The sequence below is a fragment of the Cynocephalus volans genome, chromosome 14 (genome assembly GCF_027409185.1).
Source record: "Cynocephalus volans isolate mCynVol1 chromosome 14, mCynVol1.pri, whole genome shotgun sequence".
NCBI lineage: Eukaryota > Metazoa > Chordata > Mammalia > Dermoptera > Cynocephalidae > Cynocephalus > Cynocephalus volans.
The window spans coordinates 42,965,533-42,987,194 of NC_084473.1; the positions used below are offsets into that span (position 1 = coordinate 42,965,533).

Here is a 21,662-nt window from a genome sequence, read left to right on the forward strand (position 1 = left end):
ATAGACAGTAGCTCAAAGCCACACAAAGAAATAAATAACACTGGTAAAGCTAGCTACATATGTAAATATAAAAGCCAGTATTATTGTATTTTGATTTATAACTCCTTTTTTTCTCCTTATATGATTTAAAAGCTGCATTCCACAATGCAGATATAGCCTATGAATACATTTAGAAAAAAAATTAGTAAACTGAGATAAAATGACTAAATGAGATCTCTCATACTTTATTCTAAATCAGATATCTGTGACTTCTATTTCACATAGAAAAGATCCAGAATTGAGCTCAAATGTAAGCATACTGGGGAGCAGAGACTAACAATAAAGATGACCAGACAAAAAGTCAAGATAACTGAGTTGTTACACTGTCAGCTCTGCTAATAATTCTCAGTTTCACTTACTAACTTTTCTGGGTCTTCAGTTCCCCATTTGTGAAATGGAAAAGATATGACAATATTATAGAATTTATGATTTAGATCCCTGTACTGGTCAGCCACCCTGCACCCCCCAACCCCCCAAAAAAGAATTTACATGAAGGAAAAAAGAAAACAGTTGACATAAAATTCTTGAAATCCTTAGTCCTTAGTAAGTAAAGTAGCAGGCAAATCCAAAGTATTATCATTATTACTATAAGCATGCACAAGCAGTTTCCTTATTTACCTGATGATGCTGGATGTTTCTTATGTTGCATGAAAAATTCTGGTAGAGCAAAAACTTATCAACATCTTTCTCATTTACCTTTTTTGAGGACACTTTTGCCAGAGATGACTGGATACAGATGTATCTATTCTGGCACCTGTTTAGATTCACAAATGTTCAAAAAACAAGCAGTTATTAATAAGCGCTTTAGTAAAGAAAAACATTATGTAGAATAAGTATAGAAAAAAAAGTTAAGCTATTACCAAATGAGATTTTTTAAATAATGCCCAACTATGAAAATGATGTTACTGACCCACCAAAGAGGACTCTTTGCCTATTCATGCTAGTGCAGGTCCTACAAATCTGTTTATATATCAACCCAATCCCCCATAAAATGCCTAAATGAGTTCAGATACCATTTGTAGTTATACAAGAGACCAAACTATCTATAAAAAACACACCAATAACTTGGTCTAAATATCCAACCACTAAGTTAGGTAGTCAGTTAATTAAAAGCTAAAAAAGGAGGGAAACAAAAGGATGTGTCAGGACAGCTTCCAACAGCAATTTATAAAACTGAACCAAATATCAGCAGCATAATTACTTATAAATACACATTTTTAAACCTAAGCAACTCTCCTACTTCAACTCATTCCTGCTGGGGCCATTGAGAAAACAGAAAAGTTCTCTTCCTTGTAATAACAAAACCCTGACAAGCAACAGTACTCAAGTGGTTCATCTCTACCTTTCCTCTCCTCGGTACAGCTCACTCAGAGATGTAGAGAGAGAGAGAGAGAGGAAGAGCAGACCTCTGGAAGAAGTCTGTCTTCTCTTCTGATACACAGCAGAAAAAGACAGAGTACATATAAAAGGGTTTTAAATTAATATCTTTTTTAAAATGAGGAATAAAACTCATATAGCCAAGTAGGCTTTCGGTCAAAGAGCTTTAATCTCTTATAAATTGGGACTGTGATTCCATGGATAAGCTGCTCTCCCCAAGAGCTAAAATTCATTCTGAGGTCACCACTTTTATCCATACCTGATATTACACATTCTCATGTCAATCCAATCATTGGTAAACACCAGAAATGAGATATTATAAAATTGAGCATATACACCACAATCAACATGTTTAAAAGGCAATGCCACCTACTCAACATGACCATGAATCTCTCTCTAGTATCTATTGTGTAATTCAATGGTTTTTAAACTGTATTCATCAGAGCCCTCCACTGAGGTGCCTCTGTGTAAGGAGGATGAGTAGACAGAGTTCCAGTCTCCCTGCCCAGAATTCAATTAAAACAAATTTACTTTTATCTGTTTTATATATTAAGGTTTTGTTGTTTGAACAAAGAGTTCTGCTACTAAAAAAAAGTACGAATACAAAGTTTTTAATGAACACTGGTGTTAGCACTAACCATGTGACCCTTAACACAAGTCAACAAAGCAGAAAACTCTATAAAAGAGTTACTCACAATTTCCGAATGAAGTCAAGCGTGTCTTTGTCTTTAGCAATCATGTCTGCTAAAATATGCTGCACTCCTGTTTCAACATCCTGGAGCACTGAAAGTCCTTTAGGAGAAGGATAAGGAGAACAAAAACAAAAAGTATAAGATTGGTTTTAAAGTCTATAATTAAATCACAGTAAACTGATTCCAATAAAAATAAAACCTTAAATTGACAAACTCAAGACAGAAAGGTGTCAGCAGTGACTAGCTCCCCTCTGCAACAAAAACAAGTCTCCAAAAGCAATAATTCAGGCCATTACATACTCCATCGCCTAGTGGCAAAAATGCAGCTCTGGAGCCAGCTGCCTGGTCTAATCCTGGCTCTACCACTTGTGAATTATGGGACCCTGCACAAGTTACTTGACTTAGCTCTACCTCAGTTTCCTATAAAAATGGATTAATACTAGTACTACCTTCATGAAATGGTTGCAAAAATTAAATGTGTTATGGGAAATATATATTAATAAAGTCATATCCCAAGGTACACTATTTTATTTGTTACAAAAACTCTCCTTTACGAGCCATTTTATTAGTATTCTTATTTTGGATTATGAGGCATTCATTCACATTTTCAATGACCCAATTGAATTTCTCAAATCTTATATACACAAAGCAGGAGCTATCATGCAGTTGTTCATCTTCACAGTTAAAATGTCTTCCAGTGGAGCATTAAGTTCTCTCCAAGAGCTTTCAGTTTGCTAATTGACAGCAGTGAGTCTCATACATCATGGCCCTTGTGATACCAATTTATACATTGAGAGAGAGCATTTACATTGCTTTCTTTCATTTCTTTTGTCATTATTGTCCTATTTGCATTAAAGCTTTTTTTTTTTTTGCATTAAAGCTTGAATTACACAAGCACTGAATATCATATCAAATGTGTGTTCTCCTGTGAGTTTAGTTTTAATGAGTAATAGGGACAAAAGCCAAAGAGAACAGGAGAACAAATTTATTATGGCATAATTAATAAAGAGAAAGTGCCTTGTTTGGTTGTGTTATGATAGCTAATGACTATGGAAGTAATTCTATTTATTTTAAAGAAATTTAAAGAAAAAAATTTGGCCCTTGAAATTAATAGGAATTCTATTTACATTTTAAGAGAATTTCCCTATGAGGGAATTTTCAGTAACAAATTACCTTTATGAGGTAGAAGATTGTATATGTAAAGGACTTAAAACAGCTATGGCACATAGTAAGCACCCAATAAATGTTTGCTCTTGTGTTAGCTATCTCCCTAGAGCAGTCTTCATTTAAGAAAACCATTCAGTGTGCTCTAATCCCTGGAGCCCCAAAGCACCTCAGAGCATCATTACACAAAATTTAATAAGAACACCAGGGTGATAAGTCAGTAATAAAGATGGAACCTATAGTGAGAAGCATTAAAGGAAGCAAAGAACAGAAAGAAGAAATTATGGACTTTGCTATAGCAAAGGCCTTTGAAAAGCCCCCCATCATATGGGGGAATACAATTTGAAAACCTTACATAATTAAAATTATGCTAGAGCTCTACAGCAATGTTTTGTAAAGTTGAATTTGAAGACCTGAAAATAAAATCATACTAGGAACTTGTTAAAAATATGGATTCCTAGACTGTGGGATTGTATTGTTTTATAGAGAACCCCAGATGATCCTGATACTCATTAAATTTAAAAAATCACTGCTAGGAAGGTGCCTTGAGCTACCTCTAGAGCAGTGGTTCTCAATGGGAGGCAGAAATTATCGGAGTCATTTGGGAAGCTCTATCAAATTACATACCTCCTCTTAGTCCAACCAGGGAGAAAAAGAATTGAGAAAGAAAGTCTTGTGTGTTTTGAAAAAGCTCCATCCCCCATCAAAGATAATTGATCTTTGGGGCTTAATACAGCCAAGGATAACTGGAGTTCCAGAAGTTTATCACCTCAGTGAAATCAGGAGGAAATAAGGTCCACAGAACCAGAAAAATATGTCCCTTGCCTTATAATGAAATCTTTCCAGCTATAGAATCTCCAAAGGTCCACAACTGTAACAAAAATTGAAAGGCCAACATTTCTTTTCATCTGCACTTATGGTACCTCTTCTTACATACAACAGATCGGCTACTCCCCCTTATATACAACACAGGGATATTCTGTATCTCCTAGGACAGAGTCCATTTGTGGCAAAGCATAGCTTTTTGATTCAAACCAAATTCTTATTAGTCTGTGGAAAGCTACAAGTGTCTTCTACTGGGGTTGGGGGGACAAAAAACTGAAATATCTGGTTTCCTAAATATTTCTTTGAGGAATCATGGGAATGACAAAAAATACTTCTTTAGAAAAACAGTAATAGAATTGAAGGTGATCACAAGTATGTTGTGTAGCATAAAGAATAAGGGGACAGAGAGAGAGAAAAAACATTCCAAACAAACTTTAAAAAGCAGTACCTAGCTTATTTGGAATTAATTATAATTCTTCTACATTTGTGATCAGAGTAAAAGAAAGACGGAGTAAAGCAAACAAAGTCCTGATACGTCTGCTAGTCCTACTGTAACTGTGCTGGGCCCTGAGCTATCCACATTATCAGAAGTATCACAAAGTGTCCATCATCATGTATTCCAGGAGCATCACAATATATGACAATCCCATATATCCTATAAAGAGATACGGTTATCAAAACCCACCTAGTAGAAACTCAGTATTTCTGAGAGCTAAGGAGACCTTTGATCCAAAGGGGGTGGGAAGTAAAAGGAAAGGAAATTAACTATAAGGAGAAAAAAAAAATTTTTTTTTAAAGGCAATAAACCTTTGTGAATCTAACATTCTAAAAGCTCCAACATTCCATTCTAATAAAACATACTGGGCACAGATAGTTCCCACTGTAGATAACCTTAATGCTTGGTCATAAAAATATTAAATGTTGCAACCATTTGAAAATCTAACTATAAATACACACTAAAAAATTTAAAAATTTAAATTTTACTCATTTCAACCCATCTCTAAATTCAAAAAATCCTATTTTGTTTTGTCTTTTCATTATTGCTCTTTTCCAAACATATTAAGATGTGTATATTTGTGCATGAACAAACATTTGTATTTTACAGACACACACTCAATTTTTTTAATCACAAATTCACATTTGCTGGATTACTTAAAACAAAAACAGGCTATGGTATGCTATAGTTTTCTACAGTTTAGCGCATACAGTGGATTTTGTTATCAGAGATTGCCCCCTACAGACATTTACATCTCCCAGCCTAAAGAATCAACAGAAGGCCAAAAGAAACTAGAATAGGGGATGGGGAAATGCAGGTCACAGAGTACAAAGTTGCAGTTCTGTAGGCTAAATAAGAGCTAGAGATCTAACTTACAGGGTAGATTACACTTAATATTGTACTGTACATTGGAAATTTGTAAGAGTGTAGATTTTAGGAGCTCTTACCCCCCAAAAACAAAAACGGTAACTCTGTGAGATGGCGCATATGTTAATTTGCTTGATTATCACATACAGTGTTGCTTGACTGTGGTACTCATTTCACTATGTATATCAAAATATCATGCTGTACACCTTAAATATATATAATTTTTAAAAACATTAAAAAAAAACAATTTTAAAAAAAAAATTTAAGGTGTCATGCTGTACACCTTAAATATATATAATTTTTAAAAACATTAAAAAAAAAAAAACAATTTTTAAAAAGAGTAGGGATTACCAGAGCATCAATCTACCCCACCCAATCCTAATAGGGAACTCCTAGAAAAAAACACTCTTACGCAGAAAGTTTTCACTCTAAGGCTCATTTTGATAATAAAACCAATGCATCCTGACTTGCATCAATGCCATTATCTTTGAGTTTTCCTTAGAAATATCTCTCCTTTACTCCCTCCCTCTCTCATTCTCTGTCTTGTGCATGCATACACACAAAAGGACAGGAAAATACACTTGGAAGTAAATTTCAGAAAAAGTCACTTTACTCCTACAGTGTAGAAGTATGAGTGGAGCTTCTCCTTATACTTCGTGCATGTCAGAATGTTGAAATTCTTTTTAAAGAGTAGATGTAACTTTCATAATTAAAAAGAAATTTTAGAAATAGAATAAAAGTTTTAAAAGACAATACATGAGAATCTTTATAATCTTGGGATATGATGGGATTTCTTTAAAAAGAAAAAAAAGCAATTATCTTAAAAGAAAAGCTTAATAAATTAACTTCAATAAAACTAAGACCTTCTACTTACCAAGAGATGGCATAAAGTGAAAATATAAGTTACAAGTTGGGAGAAAAGATTTGCAACACATACATGTGATAAACAACATCTAAAAAATAATTACAAATTCATAAGAAAAAGAGAAACAACACAATGGAAAAATGGGCAGAAGACTAGAATAGGCATTTCATAAAAAGAAGAAAGCTAAATGTCTAAGCAAAAGGTATGTCAGGATTTGTTTTATTAGAATTACAGTATTTATTCTTTATATGCTATAATATTCTTTTGTATAGTCATTACTTAATGAAACATTTTTTTCAACATGATTTTTCAAATTAAAAAATAAAAAACCAGAGAGAATCACTTAAGTAAAGCTGGTACCTTTAACATCAGTTTTAATGTAAGATAGCAGATTGAGCTCCCCTGGATTCTCAAGCAGTGTCCTGGCTGCTCCTTCTAATCCCAACTGTTTTGCTCTCTGGGCTTTGGTGCCTTTGCTCCCAGTTTTATATGGAGCAGACTAGAAAAAAAAGGCAGAAAACATATGATTCAGTTTTAAAAAGCAAAAGTTAAAACTAGGATATAAAATTACAGGACATGGCAAGAATGCTAAACACTTTTCTCAACCATTTCCTCTTCCTTCAGAAATGAATACTAACTAGATAATACTGTACAAAGATGGTGTGTGCCTCATCTTATTCTTTACACTTTTCTGTATGCTTAATAGGTTATTTGTTTGGTTTCACTCATTTAACTCTTCACTGGACAAGATCCTCTCCTCAACACCAGTAAGCTTCCCTAGAAGTTGTCTATACACAATGCTCTACTTCTTAATCCACATCCACTCCTCAACCCAACACTACCTAGCTTCTCTTCCCACACAACCTGCTGAAATTGGTATCACAAAGATCCATGACGATCTCCTAATTACCAAATAAATACGTATACATTTTTTAGTCTTTATCTTGCCAAACCTCCCTGCTATATTTAACTATTGATCATTGCCTCCTTCTAAAACTCTCTTCCCTACTGTTACATGGCACCATCATCTCCCGATTCTCCTCATACTTTTCTGACCATTTTTTCCATGTCTTCTTAAGCTCTCCCTTCTTCCACCCACACTTCAAAAGCTGGTGTTCCCCAGTGGTCAATCCTGACCTGCTCACCCCATAAACTTTCGTTGAGTGAGTTCTTCTATCCTCATGGTTTCAAATTTGTATAATCAAAATTGTATAATCTACTCTGCTTCCCCACTCAACTGGGAATTCCCTGAGGACAAGGACTACGTATAATTCATCTTTGCAAACCCAAGTGCCTAGCACAAAAAAAAAAAACACTCTATAAATACTTATTGAATAAAAAATAAATGTTTTGTTGAATTAAACAATGGTAGCTAATGACTTTAGCTTTGTATTTTTCGGTGTTCTTTAACTATTAAAAAACCCAAATTATAATATATTCAGGCATTACGTTAAAAGATAAAAAGGGTTTCTTACCACATGTTCTAGTTCTTCAAAAGTTTTACAATTCAGCAAGGCTTTTAACAAGCACTCAGACATCTTCCCCTCCTTCTTAATTTTCTGGATTGTACTATGAACCTTCTTTGCAACAGCCCTGAAAATAAAAACTTTTATAATATACAAGACCTATATGTCAAAACTTTCTTTCTAAGGCTCTCTCAAACTCACAGAAAAGTTGCAGGTAAAGTAAAAGGAATTTTTTCTTTCTCTGGCCCAATTGAGCATCTAATCCTCAGACCTCATTCAAGTTTCACCAATTGTCCCAATAATGTCCTATGGGGATTCAGTTTAGTATCATGGGTCCATGTAGTTGCCATGTATCTTTAGTCTCCTTCGAGCTAAAACAATTATTTCAGTCTTTCCTTGATTTTCAAGGTCTTGATACTTTTGAATGCTACAAGCCAGTTACTCTGTAGAATGTTTCACAAGTTTGGGTTTCGCTGATGTTTCCTCACAATTAAATTCAGATGACACATTTTTGGCAGCAATATCATAGAAGTGACACTGTGTTCTTCTCACGACATCCTATTAGGTGGCAAATAATTTTGATTTGTCCCATCAGCAATTAACTTTGATCATTTAAGGTAATGTCTGTGGGTTTCTCCACAATACAGGTACCCTTTATTCCCTCTATAATTAGTAAGTATTTTGTGCAGAGGAACTTTGAGACTATGTAATTATCCCATTCCTCATTAAACTTTCCATTTATTCACTGATTTATTTATATCACTATAGATTCATGGTTTCTTATTTTATTTAGTGGTTATAATCCATTGCTATCACTTATTTTAATGCTAAAAGTGTTCCAGATTTGGCCAGAAGTAACTTCAAAGCTAGCTTTTATGTCCTTTTGACATGTCCCCATCATTTTTCGAGCAGTTCCTTATTCTCTGGCACAAGATATTTATTCAAGGCTCATCTTTTACTTTTACTCCTGGAATTAGGAGAATGCTACTTAAAAACCAAGTTATGGATACTAGGTATACTCATTGCTACTGGAGTATCAGTGCTCAGTACGAGCACACCTAGCACCCATAATTGATTTCTCAATGCCATTCTCCACTGAAAAGAAAAGAACCAGAATTCCATGTAGAAAAGCTGATTCCAAGAATCAACGCACAGGGACTAATACTCAAGTAGGGGAGCAAAGGGAGGAGTGGGCACAGTAGCTCCCCACTTTACAATGGTTTTTCACTGTAAATATACAATCCTGTTATTATATTTAATGCTTCTCATCCTATTTCATTACTTGTTCCTATATATAGGACCTGCCTAATAATGGTATTGTTAAAATGAGGAGCAAAAGTTAGAGATGATAATATGAATTATTAAAAATGATTGGTAAAAAAGAAAGCTAAATCTACTTATATATTTTTAAAAAGCTAGGGCAGAAGATTGTAAATTAGAGGAAAGAATATGCAGTCCTTAGATTACAACCTGTATGTCTTTTAGAATCCTGGTAGCCAAGACTGTTTTCAAGGTCTAAAGCCTATCAGGGTCATTTTGATAAAAGGCCAATAACCTGTCGGACTACATATAAGGAAAAAGAGAAGCATCTTTAGAGAAAAATACAGAAAACTGTTCTTGCTATCCAGAATGATACTTTTTAATTCACTTTTTAACAGTGACTGTAGTAAGAAATATACTTATCTTGCAACCCAGTATACACATACATATATACTGTATAATGAAACATTTCATGAAATAGTATTTACCGTTACCACATACACTGCACTAATATTTTCTATTCTCTATTTCATTTTTTTAAGTGGCATGACATTAAATTGGTTTCACTTCTCATGTATGGTTAGCAATTAACAGATTGAAAACCAATAATACAGTTATAGAAAATCTTAAATTTAAGAAAAAATAGAAACCATATCTTATCACCAAAAAGAAATCTCTGTATTATATAAAAAGATCTTCAATGCCCCCACTTAAAGGGATATTCCTCTACTTATATTCAATTTATTCCTCTACTAATAGAAACCCAGAGAATGGAGCTCTTTTGCAGTAAAAGTGTTTTATATAGAAAATAATAATAATCATTATCATCTTGATATAAAGCTTCTATTTGTCCCCCATACAACCAAATATTGTTAGAATACCTTTAATTTTTGTAAGCAAACTATTCTTGCTTGTTTGTGACACTTCTCCCAATTTCAGGTCCCCAAACCATCAGATTTTCTTCATTTCATGTTATTCAAACAAAAAGCTTACTTCAGAATTTGCAAACTGCCGGTCTTCCAAATGCTGCCTATACATGGTTTTGTTTGGCCCAGAAAAGTTTTACCTAAAAACTCAAATTTTCAGCTTCTTTTCAGAAATAGGAAGATACAGCAAACTGGATAGATAACCCTGAATGTCAATAATCTGCTGGAGATGAGTAGGGACTGTCCCTTTTAAACAGGACTTGTAATACCAAGGTCATATCCCCCCCCCAATGCTTCATAGCACCAGCCCAGCCCTTGAACATTTGCATCTGAGACCATTTGATTAGCAAATCTTTTACACTTCTGAATTGGCTAATTGATTTTGCCTCTCATTGAAACATAATTTTCTACATATTAACATTTTAATTCTCCTGGCACTAAAAGAACTTCAACAAAAGGGATAGAAAAGTTAGTGAGATGCAAGTTCTCCCCAAATCACAGGTAGCTTAAAATAAACCCTTGGTACTTTAAAAATGACTTGGTCATTTTTGGTAGGGTTAAATCCAATTTTAATCAGATCCTTGTTGTAGAGTTGAATAATATACACATTAACACTGTGCCTGTAGGAGACATGCAATAAATACATGAATGGTTAAGTGTTTCAATAAACCCTATGAATAATATGGTTGGTCTTTTTATGCATATTTCTGAGTTATTACATTAAGTCCAGAGACATAATTTTGTCTTAAGGAAAAGGTACTTTCCATTCTATAATCATAGACAACTTACAATCTACTAACATTAAAATATCATTACCTTTAAAGAACAGAAAAAGGAAACATACATATTTCCCACCAATATCTACTCTGCTGAAGAACTCACCATTTAGGGACTTTTCAGTATTAAGAGGACACTTTTACGCAAGCTATTGAAGGTGCTTTTCTGAGTTTTCTACTGGCAGTCCTAATTTTGCCATTATTGCCATAGAAATGCCCTATCATTTCTATGAGAGAAGATGACAGTAAAACTCTGTGGCACACACTTTTCTGCAAACCACCTTTTTGCTGATACATGCCCAAGCTATGCATAAACACCCCAGCAGAGGAACTCCATAAGCCCCTAAATAAGTAAAATAGAGCTGACTATATCCAGATTACAATAATTCAAGGAAACAAAACACTGGAACTGTCAAAATCTACTGTCATTCACTTCCTCACTGTTTTTCCTCATTGGCTCATCTACTCTCTTTCCCCTAACATTAGGCTGATCCCTTCCTAGATTTCTTACCATAGTTCCTCTAGGGTTTGTCGAACTTCTCTCAGAGAATCAGCATCAAGGTTATTAATGAGCTCTTTTCGATAACGTATAATGAAGGGAATTGTGTTGTCATCATTAAAGAGACGAATGATGTTGGCACAAACCCAGAGTTCAATATTAGTTCTCTCAGATAAAACCTGCAAATTGGAGATAGTGATTTAAGATACCAAAAATTAAACATCTACATTATAATGTATAATTTAAAATACAGTATCAAATAATGTTCTCCAGTCACTTAGAAACTACTTGTTGTAGTTTCCTAAAAAAGGAAAACTATATAAAACACATGTATGTATTGAGAATCATTATGGTAAGACAGTCATTTCACTAATTCAGTAAAATCCAGTCAAAATCACTCTATCGTTTAAATTCCACAGCACTCAATAAAGGTATTTTTTAAAGATGCAATGATGTACTTTTCATCTCTCAGAATGACAGCAAAGTTCAAGGGGTTGGTAACTCACTGTGTCAGCATGAGTATAGGAAAAAGGCATTTTTAATCTTTGTTAGTGAGAAGGTAGAATAGCAGAAGCAATTTGACAATATCTATCAAAATTTACAATGCATAGTCTCTTTGACCCAGTAATTACATTCTTGGGAATTTATCCTGATATATATACATATCTCTGGAAAATGATATTTACAATTTTTTTTGAAGAACTGTTTCTAGCATAGTAAAAGTCAGCAAAAACCTAAGTTTACAATGGGGAACTGGCAAATAAATTGTAATATGCCATACAGTAGAATACCATGTAACCATTTGAGAATCTGAGGCAGCTCTATATGAACTGACATGGAATGATTCACAAGAACTGGGAACATGGCTCACTTCCAGAAAGGTAATTGGTTGGCTGAGGGTTAGGGTAGGAAGAACCTTCTGTATCTTTTCAATTTTGTACCATGCACAGATACTACATATTCAAAATAATAATTTTTAAAATAATGTCTGTAGGTCTCAGCAAAATGTACATGTAAGTAGAAAAGTTTAGATAAGTTGGACTTGAGAACAGAAAGAATAAAATGCAATTTCAGTAACTATTCTCAAAACCTAAGCAGCTTTTTCAAAGTAAAGAACAAAAAAGTAAGTTTTATTTTACTTCAACCTTGATGCCCAATATCTAAAAACTGGGGGGCGGGGGGCGGGAGGGGGGGAGACGATGACGACAGGGAAAAATTATTAAGGAATTATCATAATCATCTGATCAACAAAATCAAGTCAAGATACATAACAGAATTTCAAAACTATAGATTAAATAAATGGCTGAACTCCAGAGATTATAGAGGATACTTTCTTCTCTGGGCATCTTAAACCCCGTGGCCTATATCTTATCATCCATTCTGATACCAAATCTCTGGTAAGGATGACAATTTCACATCTCCAGCCCTGACTCTTCCACACAAGCTGCAGACTCATTTAGCCAGCTATCTGACATATTATCCTGGAAATCTAATAGGCATCTCAAGTTTGTATTTGCAAAGTGATGTTCCTCTCAAACTTAATTCCCTATATGATGTCTATCTAAACAGCAGTTCAAGCCAGAAAACAGAGAGCCTATCTCCTTCAACCCTTAAATCCAATCCATCATAAGAACCAGACAACTCTAATTGCAAAATATTTCCTTAGTCTGCTCTTCATATCTTCTGTCCCACACACCAGTCTAGTTCTAGCCTCGACTACTGAAAAGCCTTTAACTGTTCTCCCTGTATCCACTCCAGGTCCCATCAATTCCAATTTCCAAAAAGCATGAATGCTCTTTTCAAAATGTATATTGGATCATGTCATTTGACTGGTCAAAACCCATCACTGATTTCTCATTGCATTTGGAATCCAAACTCCTTACCATGACCCAAAAGACATCAGCCTCCCTCTCCAACATCATCTTATCCAATCCTCCCCTAGATCATTAGAAGCCAGCCAAATGGCCTTCTCCCAGTTCCAGAGCAAGTCCAGTTGCTTCCCTCTTAAGACTCCTTCATGAAGTTGCTCTCTTAATCAGAAATGCTCCTCTTGCTTCTTATCTTCCCTGACCCACACAAAATCAAACTCGTTAGTATTTTCTCCATCAAATCTATACATTTTCCCATTTCCTACTCCAGTCAACATCATCATCAACCACAGAAACCTTAGGGGATATTGTGGTTATCTCTCCCAATATTGTGGTTACCCCCATATTACACAGCAGCTATGTGGCTTGGGAGCATTTGATACCACTCCAGCTTCACAGCATTTGGTTCAAGTAAGCAGTTGTTTTGCAAACTAACAACATGAAAATTAAAAAAAAAAAAAAAGAAAAAGGAAGAATTAACAACAGTCACAGTGTGGCGATGCCCTGGCCAAACAGATTAACCCAATCAGTATGAAGCTTCAAGATTTGGGCTGGAACTCTGGACCCAGGTACAATTCCTTCCTTTGGAGAAATATAGCTTGCAGAGGCAGAACCTTGAAGCTGTAGCTATTTTGCTATTATGAGGATGGTGGTGCTAAGAGAACAGTAGAGAAACTATTTCAGTGTACTGAATTTCCCTGTTATGTAGGTCAATAAATCTCCTTGATAGCTTAAACTAGTTTGAGATGGGTTTTCTCTTATTGTAACCGAAAGCATTTTAATCAACGGCCTCAGAATCAGTGTGTTCTCTATCACACCCATCTAATCTGTCACCAAGGAAGCAAACAGAACTTCCAAAACATCTGTTCCTTCCCTTTGAGCTTCCTTTCCACTAATGTCATCTTTTATCAGAACCATATTACAGGGATTTTTTTGTTCCTTATGCCTCCCACACAACCTCTGTGCATTATTACTGATTATATTTCTAAAATACAGACACAATCATCTCTTTTCTTTTTTTGAACTTAAGCTCCAATGATTTATCTACCTACTAGTAAAAGTCCAACCACTGTAGCATAGTTTTAAAATCCCTTCCCAAACTTGGCCCCAAACTTTCACAATCCTCAAGGAGTTAGCAACCTAGAAAGGAAGATAAAATATTAATGCAAATAAGCACAAATAAAACAGCAAGTGCCAGGCAATAGATGGTACCATGTTTTCAGAGAAGAGAAAGATCTCCCTGGTGTAATCAAGGAAGGCTTGCTAGAGGAGTGGCATTTCAGTTGGCCCCTGAAGGACAGGCAAGATTCTGAAAGTCAGAGATGACAGGTGGAAACGACCAAAATGCTCACCATTCTGGAACTGTATGATAGAGCAACCCATGGGCTTCACCTACCAGCTCAGCTACCGTCAAACAAAAGGAACCTAAAACAGCTAAGACTTCAGACCCAAATCTGGATAGTACCAGGTTCTAACAAATCCAGACAGAATAATATGTTTTAAGGGAGTGTATGCTGCTACTTACACAAATTTGCTCCTTAATATTAAGGCTAACAAAACTACACCCAAGCAATCATCACTTTGGGGCCTACAAATCACCAAATTTCTTCTACATTGATTTAGTCAAACATCTGCGTTAGCTCATATTAAATGCCAATAACCATACTAAGCCAGTGACAATCAAGATGTAAAAAAACCAATGCCATCTTCCCAAGGAGCTAACAAGCTAACAAAAGACAGACAAGTAAACTGTTAAAATATGGTGTGATCTGTACTCTGGCAGAATCAAATATACATGCTTTAAGCGCACAACAGTGATGAAAAAGCAACAAGAGAATGAAGGTATCGCCAGGAAGCTAAATGGGGGAAGGGAATTCCAGGAAGAGAGAGCAGCATAACAAAAGCCACTGATAAGAAATCACTGCACATTTTTAAAAATGCTAAAAGATCACTAATGCTGAAATGTACAAGGGGTTTTAAAATCAGGTGAGAAATGGAAAGATGAATAGGGCTAGATGGTAAATTCTATAGAGTTTGAACTTTATCCTATATTCAGGATGAAGCCATTCAACAATTTATCTGCTCACTGCTTAGTTTTAGCAGTTGAGTAAACCCTCTTTTTGAGAATCAATAGGATCTGCGGACTGCAGCAGCGGTTCACAATGTGTGGTCCCCAAACTAGCAGTAAAAACATCACTTGATAACCTTTTTAAAATGCAAATTCTTGTGCCCCAACCAAGATCCACTCAATGAGAAACACTGGAGTGGCACCCAGCAATCTGTGTTTTAGAAAAATGAGGCAAACAACAAAGAAATAACTAAAGGAGTTAAAAATAGAGAGCAAGCCTTAGGGATGGGAAGGGGTAGGAAAGGGAACTAATGTAGTTTTTACTTTTAAACTATTTACACTTATTATTTTATTTATTTGTTTTTTAAATTAATTGGTGACTAGGAATGAGAGTAAAGCTAAAAAAAAAAAAAAGAAGGCAGTCTCAAGAATTTTTTCACCTCTAAGACCTAGGCGCTTTTTGTGACCATTCTTTTAAGTTAATACCTATACAGGGTTTATTATGTTCTAAACCCTTTTACACATTCAATGTTAACTCATTTAAACTATATGAGATAGGTACTATTATTATTCCTATTATACAGATGCAAAAACCGAGATCCACAGAAGTTAAGCAAATCGCCCAAAGTCCCACAAGCTATATTACCTCTTCAAAAATTTTGATTTGTGTGCAAAGCAAGACAATTTTGGGGGGCAAAAATATAAATTAATCAAACTGCCACACTTCTGTTCCTGAACACTTTAGATTAGTGAGACATGGTGACTAAATACTGCCCTCTGGCTGTCTAAAACATGCAACAAAATGCCTTCTCCCAAAGTGTCCTGAGATTTACTCCTCCAAAAAGAAATTCCTATTCCCTCAATTAAAAAGAAAACTTGTAGGTATCAGCAAATAAAGTATAGCTTTAATTGTCCAGGCAGCATGTGCATTCTAAAAGAACTAACATCTGAATTAAATGACTCTTTAATAAGTAGAATTGAGAGAATTTTCTGTTCAAAATCATTCCCAAACCAGCAATTGGAGACCTCCCTTCTGAAAAGCTGTTGACTCCTGCTGTTCTCTTTACCCCTTACCTAGTCATTTTATTTATCACACAAAAAGTTTCCTTAAAGACTGCTAAAGGAAAAACTAATCTGTTCTGTTAAAAATCAGAAGATAGTTATAGTAGAAGAAAGGGGGAACTGGAAAAGGGCATAAATGGGGATTCAGGGTGTTGATATTGTCCTGTTTGTTGATCCGGAAGGTTGTTACATGGTTACACTTGTGAACATTCCTGAGTTGTACACTTAAGTACAATTTTCTGTATGTTATACTTAAAAAGGCTGCTGTTTATTTTTTTCTTTTTTTTCTTTTTTTTTCTTCTGGAAAAAAGAAGCCAATAACAAATACTAACAGCTAAATTCTATTAACAAAAAGTACCAATATAATTTATTTAATCTCTCCTGGGACAAGCAGGTTAAATCTAATGAGTCGTACTGTATTCATATGCAGAACTGCAGTGAGACAACCAACTCAGAGACGTTGGCCACCTTTTGTTCTCACTTCATTCCCCAATTTTGTCATCCCATGGCTTTCTTCACCCACATAATCCCACACAATCTCTTGCCACAAGGGGAAAATGGCTAATAAAGTAACTTTGTTGGCTTTTTCTCTCCAATTTAGCAAACTTTAGTAGGATATTATAGTTGGCTACTCCACTCCTCTACACCCACCACTCTCAAAAAAAAGAAACTGTGTAAAAGCAAACACATCTTTGGAACAGTTTAATTTTCTCAAAAATTGCTTGTAGCCAGTCCAGTCCTCAAATTCATAAAAAGTTTATTGCATTCGTAACATACTTCATAATGATAAAACAGACTTCTAACAAAACTAGTTTCTGGTGGCAACCTCACACCTGCAGTTTGGGAAAAAGAGCTGAAAAAGGAGTATGTTGTTTCTGCTCAAAAGAACTAGTGATCCCCAATCCCTGAACAGAAAATAGACACAGAATATGTTCATATGTAAAGCCTGTTAAATAAAAATTTTAGGACACTATTGTTTTTAACCTCCTGCACTAGGCCTGGACCCTGAAGTAGACAGGTGGCCCCAAACACCCTCCTTTTCTCAGAGAAACTACCCTCCCACCATACACACACATGCACATATGGAGCCCCGGCAGCCATATTTCTACAATATGATGAGGCATCTGTACCCATCATTGGACTAGAGGTATATACCTGACTCAAGTTCAGACACTCAGATTTTCTTCCTGAAATGTGGAAGTGGAATGCAGAATTAGCTGGTCAGTAACTAATAGCAAATGAACTGAAGAGCTCTCATCTTCTATCCTCTGTAAAGAAGCAGAGACAACTAGTATGCTGAGAGAAAATAATAACTCAAACAGAAGCAGCAGAAATGGGTGACCACAGAGAAAGAAAACTGAGAATATTTTCTCCAAGTCCTCACGATTATCCAATCTCTGGTCCAAGTCCTTTGGGAGACTTGATAACATTCTATCCCTTCTGTTCTCTGAAAGGCCTCTGTGTACACGGTAATAAACTCAAAATAAACTAAAACTTCATGGCCTTTGAAACCTGTCCTTCCTCATGCACACTGTCAACTACCAGAGGTGGATCTATGACAATAAACAGAAATAAGCTTAAAAGTGTTAGCAAAGGGAAAGATGGGCAAAATGGGACATGTCCCTAGGCCTATATGTCTGGTCTGGGACCAAGGACTCTGCATTTTAAGAAAGTCTTCGGGGTGAATCTGATGAAGGTGGTCCATGAACCACACTTCAAAAACACTGCCTTGTAGGTCTAAACGAATAAGGGGAAAAAAAAGGCATATAAAGGAGCCTATTATACCCTGTTTCTCTAAGATACACTGGACGATTTAGTACAGGAACAGGAATGAGAAGAAAAGCTGTGAGGCAATGTTCCATTCCTTAGTGGGCCAGAAAGCACAGAAATCATGATCAAAAATTACCAATGACATTCCACTAATAGGTAATAGAAAAGGCAGCATGGTAAAAAGATATTCCTCTGAAGAAAAAAGGTGACACAAAGACAGTCCCAGACTGAGAAGTAGTATTAGGATCCAGCAGAGGCCCTGGGCTCTACACCAGCGATTTACAGCAGGGGAAGGAGTACTTATGTGAATCATCAGGGGACACACAGCACGGAATGAGGTTGCCCCCATCTACCCTGAGAGGCACTGCCATGATTAAGTCTGAAATGGTCCCAATGTGTGTTGGGGAAGACAAAAGATTGAAAATCACTGCTCATAAGCCACTCTTCAGATCCCCTCTGCGATTCCCGAAAGCCAGCCAAAAAAACTGGAAGAAATCCAACTTCCTCGGAGGTAAAAAAATATAAAAGTTGGAATACTTAAAAAATTTTCCTTTAAAAATTGCTAGGCCTTGTTTATAGTATATTATTACAACATTACACTAAGGGTTAAACAGATGGATGAATGGCCAATGACCTAATCACCTGCACTATTTTTACGGGGAAATCCAGTTCAAAGCAAAAACTTAACAATGAACCTTTGTGGGTCCAATCTGCTGGTGCAATCTGTCTACGTGGTATACATTCCCTAAAACACCACGGCAAAGATCTACCATGACTAAGGTCACAGCTCTTAGCTGAAGAACTGATGATGATAAGCCATAATACAAAATAATGTACTAAAGAAAGGCAACTGTGGCTAAAGCCTCCAGAAATCACTGGCAAAATTGAAGAGAAGTGAAAACTCCCAGCCCTTCTCTTAGCCAATACAACCATTATGCTAATGAAAAAAAAGAAATCAAATGAACTAAAGTAACAGGAAAAAGCTGCACATACCTGTACTATGTCCCAGTTCATTTCTACCTCCTCTTTAAAACTGTTGGCATTTATTGGAAACTTGACAGGCTGCCCTTGAAGACACATTTCAGTCTTCATTTTCTTTAAAGGGGACTGACCAAATGTAAAGTCATCTTCATTCTCTTCCTTCTTGCATATACTTTCCCACGTGGTGCTTGTGGACGGTGTCTCTGTACTGTTACTTTCACCGTCTAAGTTGCTGGCTCTGTTGGTTTCTTTACCAGCCTTCAGCTTTTTAGTCCTTGGAGCTGAAAGTGACTGAGCTGAGTTTTTCCGTCTTCTCTTTGCTGTTTTCAGAGTCTGTACAGTATCCAATTCATTTTTTTTCTCTTCCGAATCAACATCTGCAATAGCCACAGAGCTATTCTACCAAACCATAAAGAGAACACATGAGAATTAGAAGATAAAAACCAACTGCCCTGAAATATTACTCAGAAATAAAAAGGAACATATTATTGATGCACACAATAACTTGGAAGAATCTCAAGGGAATTATGTTGAGTGGGAAATAAAGACAACCTCAAAGTTACATACTATATGGTTATGTTTATATAATATTCCTGAACAGATTAGTGGTTGCCAGGGTCAGAGATAAGAAGGCAGGAGGTGGGAAGATGGAAAGGAGGTGGGCGTATCTATAAAAGGGCAACACTAGGGATCCTTGTGGTGATGGAACTGTTCTGTGGTGGTAGATACACAAACCCACACATGACAAAATTGCACAGAACTAAATACATCATATACACACACACGCACACACACAAATGAATACAAGTAAAACTGGAGAATCTAAATAAGATCAGTAGATTTTCTTAATGTCAACATCCTGGTTGTGATACTTTGTTATAGTTTTGCAAGATGTTACCAGGGGGAAATTGGATAAATGGTACATGGAATCCCTCTCTTATTTCTTACCACTGCATATTTATTTAGAAATAAAGAGTTTAATTTTTAAAAATGAGTAAAGGATCAGTCTACCCATGCCAGAAAACCAAGATTAAAATTTACATCAAAGTCAACCATAGAGGGAGAGAAGAAAAACACTCACACTCATAAAACTCAACAGGCTACACTTGCCATCAATTCATTTAGGAGAGAGAACAGAAAACACAGAATGACAGCAGGGTAATGTCAGGCACTTCTCTTGAACAGGAGTCCGCACAGCAGTCCACACAGGTGTCCAGGGACTACTCTCTGCACCACTACTGCCTCCAAACCCAAATGATAGCTCAGGTATGAAGGAACAAGACCTGGCACTCATTTTGCACTGGCGATAGAGTGGCAAATAAGATAAAGACCCTGCATTTAAGGAGCTTACAGTTTCTCAAGCTAGCCTGTTCTGTTACCTAAGTAACCCAGATGGCACAAACACAAAAAACTACCAAACTAAACTTCAGTTAAAATTCAGTTTTCTCTCCTATCAAATAATTCTTCCAGAATTACTATTAAAAATATTGGGAATGGGCCAGCCCCGTGGCTCATTCAGAAGAGCGTGGTGCTGACAACACCAAGTCAAGGGTTAAGATCCCCTTACCAGTCATCTTTAAAAAAAAAAAAAAAGAAAAAAATTATTGGGAACTACAGCACCCCCACCCCAATGCCTACCTACCATCATCACCCTCTGAACTTTAAAAGGATGTACATTAGAAAGCCCTCTGAGTATTAAATTTTTCACTCATAATGGAAAGTAGAGATATGATAAAATGACTCCCAGGCCTGTAAGAGTTGAAAATAATCTAATCAAATGAATAGGCACAACTAACGAAACTGTGTCAGTCATGAAGGGAGTTGTCAGCCACAGAGAAGCAAAAAAAGGAGAACTGTAAAAGCAAATATGACCAATGTACGAAAGACAGAAAAGCTCAGATTTTTTTTTTCTCATTGTTCAAACCATTCACACGGAATGGAATAAAACTTTATTCATTTTAAATTCCACACATAAACTTAAGCAGATTCTGAGTATTTTGGTCCCAATGGTAAGACAGCCCTGCTGTGAGATGGATACTTCAGACTATCTTAGCTTCATGCAGTTAAAACATTCAATTGTCATTGCGGCAAGCACAGTGCCTAGACCACAGTAGGCATTCTATAATCCCAGATGGATGAATATATCTAATTCTCTTATGTTCATCCATGCTCATCAAACAAATTTCTGATTATTATTTAATTCCCTACTTACTTCAGCCTCCGAGGAGAAAAAGTGCTGGTCATAAGAATATCAAATCTTTGTGACGATTATTTCTAACTATTAAACCAGCATTCTATTATTTCAAATTATTAAACCAGCACTCTAGTTGTATACATCACTCTTGGGAGCATGGCTGATATAAAAACACCCATAAGGATATATCGGTTCCCAAAATGCTGACAAAATCACATTCCTGACTTAGAAACCCAGTTCCATCCTTACTACCTGTGCACAGTGAGCAAGTCAGTTAATATCTCTTGCCATGGCTTTCTCATGTATAAAGTCAGGAGAATAATAGCACCTGCCTTGATGGTTGTTATGAGGATTAAGTAAGATCATACAAGCGAAAGGTTAATTAAGCACATCGCCTGACTAAAGGTGAGCACTCCAATATTTGCTAATACCACTACCACACCTACACCACCTCCTAGGAGAGGGAA

General features: G+C 35.9%; 1 protein-coding gene across 3 annotated transcripts in view; it reads right to left on the reverse strand.

The window, feature by feature from the left end:
• Nucleotides 1-21,662, reverse strand: part of SRBD1 (S1 RNA binding domain 1) — a 221,834-nt gene that overhangs the window by 188,311 nt on the left and 11,861 nt on the right. For all 3 annotated transcript variants that reach the window (XM_063078557.1, XM_063078558.1, XM_063078559.1), the window contains exons 4-9: nt 19,014-19,400; nt 11,265-11,431; nt 7,801-7,918; nt 6,686-6,824; nt 2,112-2,208; nt 658-793 (exon numbers count right to left, since the gene is read on the reverse strand). In XM_063078557.1, coding sequence (XP_062934627.1) covers nt 658-793; nt 2,112-2,208; nt 6,686-6,824; nt 7,801-7,918; nt 11,265-11,431; nt 19,014-19,400 — 1,044 coding nt within the window. The remainder of the gene's footprint in view (nt 1-657; nt 794-2,111; nt 2,209-6,685; nt 6,825-7,800; nt 7,919-11,264; nt 11,432-19,013; nt 19,401-21,662) is intronic.